We start from the raw sequence: 6,278 nt of genomic DNA on the forward strand, positions 1-6,278 counted from the left end.
TGGTGGGATGGGGATTCGAACCCACGACCCTCAGATTGCGAGTCGAGTGCCCTAAGCACTTGGCCATGGTCTAATAGAACAGCGGGATTTGACCATCACTCTTATAACATAAACTAAGCCCCAAAATGTGAAGCGCAAATTTGTGGCAACGGAACGCAAACCATTGACTCTAAACTCGCAGTTCATCATGTTAACTATTAGGCCACAAATACACATTTAAAAATAAAATAAATTTTACCTGTTTATTCTTATGTGTTTCTAAAGTTGTTTTTATAAACCAAGCCATAAGGTGAGATTTTGGAAAATATAACATTTATCTGGACTAATGCATAAAATGAGAGTGAAAATATATGTAAAAAAAATATTGAGACAATTAAGTTTTATATCATATTAATGTTTTGTGAGGAGCCTACTAATTAATATTTCAAATATACAATAACAACAACGATGTTGATTTTAATGATTATAACGTTTCGACTTATAACATTGGGTTATCATCAGGTAACAATTACATTCAACAAAGCAGTTTGAATTTCAGAGAACGTTACAGACTCGCTAAGGTAAGGAGGACAAGATTTCTGGGTGGCATTAAATTACTTTTTTAGTAAAATGAGATGATAAAATATTAACATAGATAAATAGAGCCCTGGATATTTTTTAGCATTGACCTTGCAGACTTTATCAGTAGTGATTCAGCTATTTTTCTTCTGTCGTTGTCTAGTTCTCCTCGAATGATATCGGTGATAATGTGTTGGGTTTCAGTGAGATGTCCAAAAACGTGTGAGAGTTGTTTAAGGTGTTCCTTAATTCTGATTACATTTCTTTTCCTGTTTCTGGTATATAAAATTGTTTGTTGCATATGATTTTGTAAATGGCTCTTTTTATATATATATATATATAAGACACAACATGTTTTGACGGAGAATTGGTCTCTCTTCTTTATGTATAATAGACCAATTCTCTGTCGAAACATGTATATGTATTAAATGTTTTCATTATGCTTACAAATCGTTGTGTCTTTTATGTCTCCTAGCGTAATGTGCTTCCCTACACAAATGGCTCTGTTATTTTCATTCTCTGTGGAGTAGTTGTTAGTAAGGAGATTCTTGATTTTAATTTCTGGCTTTTGTATGATTATGATACATATATCGATGTTGTGTTTCTTCATGAGCTTTTCCATACTCCATTTAGGTTTTCACTGATGTGTACGATGTATTGGATTGTAAATAGCAATAAAGTAGAAATCAAAGTTAAAGGCGCAAAAAACATCGTCGACATATCTACGCCAATATTCATTTTACAATTGAAAAAGAATGAATATTTCTCTATAAACGTTTTAAACGTATACGCATTTTCGGACCGTGGATATGTTATAAAGGTGACAGTCAAATCCCACTATTCGATTAAATAAAAGTTTCTAAAGAGTTGACAGTGGATACTTGTGACAAACTGCCTTCTCTTTATCATTTCAAAATTACGGACAGCTGGTAAAGATAGCCCTTTAATAACTTCGTGCTGTATCCTCTGAGGAGATCGAACTCCCAATTTTAGCATCATCAAGTTATGAATTAAAGAAACATTTAGGAAATTAAACATTTAATAAGATAATAACAAGCAGCTTACTTTTGCATATTCACTGTACGTGAAATTATTTACCCTAGCTTGTTGGTACCTTGGAACAAAATGTGTTCTTGTTCGAAATACAAGAAGCAAGTGTAAATTTAAAAGTTTTGTTTCAAAAAACGTGAAAGAAAAAAACGAAAAATGTACGAAAGTTATCAATAGAAAAAAAACAATGTAAAAGTTGAAGTATGACACATAAATAAGGTCTACTAAATGTAGATAAGTGAAAAGTATTGTTATGACTAAAATAATATAATAAAACATTCTAAATAATTGAATAAATAGAGTTGTTTAAACATTTGTTTAACAACAACTAAAAGCTTGGAATGGTCTATTCTTTCACTGGAGTGTGCGTCTGTAAGCCAGACTAGTTTCGGAGAATTCCACTCCTCATCTGTGATCCTGGACACTACCACCAATGAAATATCAACCACGTCGAGATGCCAATGTCCCCTCTTCCCCATTTATCTATCCTGATTCATAATACTTGATATACGTGTTGCCACTTCCCACACAATCTCCATTATGTGATATAAACTGGTTAGTGTTCACCCATATTTCTCCGGATTGTCTCCTCCATCTGCAAATATCACGTTTTCCCTATTTTCCGCCTTCTGTGCTGACTTGCAGCTTACCCATCTATTATTAATTTAACCCATTTTTCTTTTTTCGTCGCTTGGCTGACGAGAGGGCGTAACCCTCTACCGGCCCGCCAGTCCCCCCGAGATCTGAATTAAATAACACTTATGTTGTTGTTGTTGAAACGTATTTTTAGAAATTAAAATTATATACCCCCAAAACAGACCCGAAATGTAGCCGAATTTGTTTACTATTAGTTCAGGTAAATACCTTATTCAACAGTTGTGCGTCATGTTGTTAGAAGCAAAAACAAAACGCGATAGTAACAGATTTATGTGCATAGTCACAATACATACCTACATTTCATGTCTGTATTGCTTACGTTACATTATATTAAACAACTTGTTAATTTTCGGAATGTTGATTTGTTTAATCAATTATAAGCTGTGCGAAAATGTATTATATTTCATAGTTATTTAAAGAAGGCAAGAGGACATACATTTGATTATATAACTTATCAAATGGATCTAACCTCAGATGGTAATAGTAACTGTACTACAATCTCTTCTCACCATGAACTATCAAACAAAGATATTGTATTTGCCATTAAAGAGTCTCTTCTTATCATAGAATGTCCACCGAGGGGACAGCTGTAATTTCACGGACATAAAATGCTAAAATCCAGAGTTCGATTCCCCGCGGTGGATACAGCAGATAACCTCATGTGGCTTTGCTTTTAAAAAACAGTTACAGATTGTGTTAGAAATAATTATATGTTTTTCTTGGAAATCAAATCGTCGTAAACTCGACGAAAGTGACTACAATAGCAGATAATTTTAACAACAATAATAAATTTTTTTTCGATTGAGGGTTTGGACAAAAATATCGTAGCCATTCGGTAACAGAAGATGTCAATATTAATGTATGAAATTTCTTACAGATTGAGCGATCGAACAAAGACATTGTAGTCCTCACAAAAGTAACTCCGATTACCCAAGGCGTATTCCGATGTGAAGTGTCAGCTGATGCCCCTTCATTCCAGACAGTCTCTGCCCAGAAGGATATGATAATCAATGGTAAGTTAAAATTAGGTGTTATATCGACATATTTAGCGTTTGAAATCAAATGTACATTGAATCAAAACTTTAAACAGTGTGAAACTTTTATAAAAATAAAGTAATTAATCAGTGTGCGTGATTTTCATCGCATGAGTTTTGATAAATTAGATTTTCTACAAAATTACAGGTTACAATATTTCTGTGTAAAGTGAGATGAATTTATTGTTACAGTATTTTTATATATTCTGACACACACTACTTTATTAGTAACTAAAACACATTTATAGATTATTCATTTGTTTGAATATCCAAAGTAGACCCTGTCGTGATGTAAAAGATTGTTTAGTTTAGATATAATTGATTAATTTATTTTCCGATTGAATGTGTTATTGTTGTTTAGTTTTGTTATAATAAGAGTTAAAAACAAACGATTGTAGGAAGTTGGTTTATAATTCATTGATTTGAGACTATCAAACGTCGCGTGCAATATCTTGACGTCGAGAATATAGAAATTTCCAGAAGGTGGGTAGACGATTAAGAGCAAAACATATAAATAGTGTGAGATGAGCAGAAACAGCAGACAGACAATAGTAGAAGAGAGTAAAGTTAAAGGCAAGGAAAAGTTCGGCGTGAAGTTAACTACCGTAGAAGTGATAGGCCTAACGATTAACATTAGAATAAGACTAACAGTAAATAAGGAGAAAAGAAGACGAATTTATTCTGTCAAAGCCTGGTTCTACAGTAATTGAATCAGCCGGAGTGCACTTTGACAAAAGGAACATAGGATATTTAGAAAAAAGAAGAACAAACAATTACGGTAACTCACGCCACAATTGTAAGTGAATCACAAAAAGAATACTAGTGCGATAGTAATAGAGAAGATGTTCGGCTTGTCAACTGAAATTCTAAATCAAATGAATAGGCCTAAGTCGACTTTTGACAAAAAGAAGAGAAGTATATATATTATATATACTATATAATATTATATATATATATATATATACATATATATATTATTTTGAAAACAAGTGAATGCGTGCTGTTCATCTATCGTTGAATTTATCGTAAACAGGTCACAGACACCTACAGTAGAAGAATTCTAAGCCCAACAACAACAACACAGTATATATTTATACTATTAAGAAGAATAAGTAAAAGCCTTTTGTTTTGACAACTGTCGACCATACAATAACTATATCATGTGACAGGCCGATCGTGGTGGACAGAGCACAGACAACTCATTGTGTAGATTTGCGTTTAACAAAACAAACAAACAATAAAAGCAAACACATTAACTGTGTGATAGATAGATACAGAATGACAAAGAAAAACAGAAACCAATACTATACAGGTAAATCGGGGAAGATATACAGAGAGACGAAAAACGTAACGATCTTTTATTGTCACACCACATTTTATATATCGATATTATGCGTTAGTTGGAATAACTTCCTTAACAATAATGAGAACGAAAATATACAATGTAATACAAGTGATTTAGTTTCTTACAATAACTTATATTATATATAATATACAGTAGAACATAATAACAGTGTTCACAATTATGCTATTGTTCATCATAATTGGTATGATAACATACTACAGTGTTTATGATATTAACATTAGCGTACAACAAATATAAAAGAAAATACCACATTAGGTTCATTCGTATTAACATTGCTAAGAAGTACGTAACAACAACATAAATAATATAGTTTTTAATTATTATAAATAAGGATATACTACAAGAGATGAGCTAAGTCAATAAAAATGAACTGAAAGAATGGAATTAATGAAATCTAGGGACGTTTCTGATTTTCTGGGGTAAAAATGTTTTTTAATATCAATGTATAAACACTTTATTTTTTGACCATTTCAAGTTTATACTACTTTAATTCAGAATCTTTACAGCACCTAAAAGCAGCCAGTATATTTCTATATACGTTTTTGTTTTGAGTTTAGAATTCTGTCATTAATGTTTCTGTTATGCTTCATTTTTATCTCAATATTTCGTTATACTTCACATGTTTCATAACTTCTCTTATTTTTTTATATTTTTCATACCTTTAGAAGTTATTATTTTACGTCTTGTTTTTTCAGTGTTAATCTTACATATCTTGAGAACCTTTAATATTTTTCTTAGCTTTAGAAGATATTATTTTACGTCTTGTTTTTTCAATGTTAATCTTACATATCTTGAGAACCTTTAATATTTTTCTTAGCTTTAGAAGATATTATTTTACGTCTTGTTTTTTCAATGATAATCTTATATATCTTGGAAACCTTTGATATTTTTCTTAGCTTTAGAAGATATTATTTTACGTTTTGTTTTTTTCAGTGTTAATCTTGCATATCTTGGGCACCTTTAATATTTTTCTTACCTTTAGTAGATATTATTTTATCTTGCATATCTTGGGTACCTTTGATATTTTATTTGTTATTTTCTAATCACATACTATATTGTGTTTCTTGTCTTTATAATTTTTCTTTCAACTTATTCGTACAGTGAACTCTGCATCAGAGATGAACAAGAATATGTCTGGAGGAACAGCAGTCGCCTTGTTTCTTTTCGTCCTAGGAAGAAAATTACTTGAAATTCGCTAACGGCAAATTCGTAAAACATTGAAAGCACGCAAGTGTGTATGTGTAAACAAAGACTAAACAACAGAAAGAAATAAAAAAGTTAAGAATGTATGCATGAACGCAGGTTGGTAGGAACAGCTCTGTCGTTTGTTGAAACTGAACTCAACGGAAACACTGACGCAATACGGGGTATATGATCTAGATGTGTCTTCTTTTGCGGGTTAGGCAAGGAAAAACTTTAGAAACAATATCTAATATAATTATTGACATATTGATGTAATGAATATATATATATATATATATTTACATTGTGTGAGGTTCATAGATATGCTCATTTTCGTCGCTTATTATGTAATTCTAGGTTTGCAAGGTTGAAATTGTTTTTTTCTACATACGCAATATTTTTTTTCTTTTAAAGTTTTACTAGTCCATTGG

General features: G+C 31.5%; 1 protein-coding gene across 1 annotated transcript in view; it reads left to right on the plus strand.

Moving 5' to 3' along the window:
- Positions 1-6,217, plus strand: part of LOC111085968 — a 27,421-nt gene extending 21,204 nt beyond the window's left edge. Inside the window, exons 3-4 of the mRNA XM_022387011.1 lie at positions 3,143-3,278; positions 5,767-6,217. Of these exons, the coding sequence (XP_022242719.1) occupies positions 3,143-3,278; positions 5,767-5,864 (234 nt within the window). The 3' untranslated portion in view covers positions 5,865-6,217. The remainder of the gene's footprint in view (positions 1-3,142; positions 3,279-5,766) is intronic.
- Positions 6,218-6,278: the final 61 nt, after the last annotated feature.

This window comes from Limulus polyphemus, unplaced genomic scaffold, assembly GCF_000517525.1.
Source record: "Limulus polyphemus unplaced genomic scaffold, Limulus_polyphemus-2.1.2 Scaffold749, whole genome shotgun sequence".
Classification (NCBI taxonomy): Eukaryota; Metazoa; Arthropoda; class Merostomata; order Xiphosura; family Limulidae; genus Limulus; species Limulus polyphemus.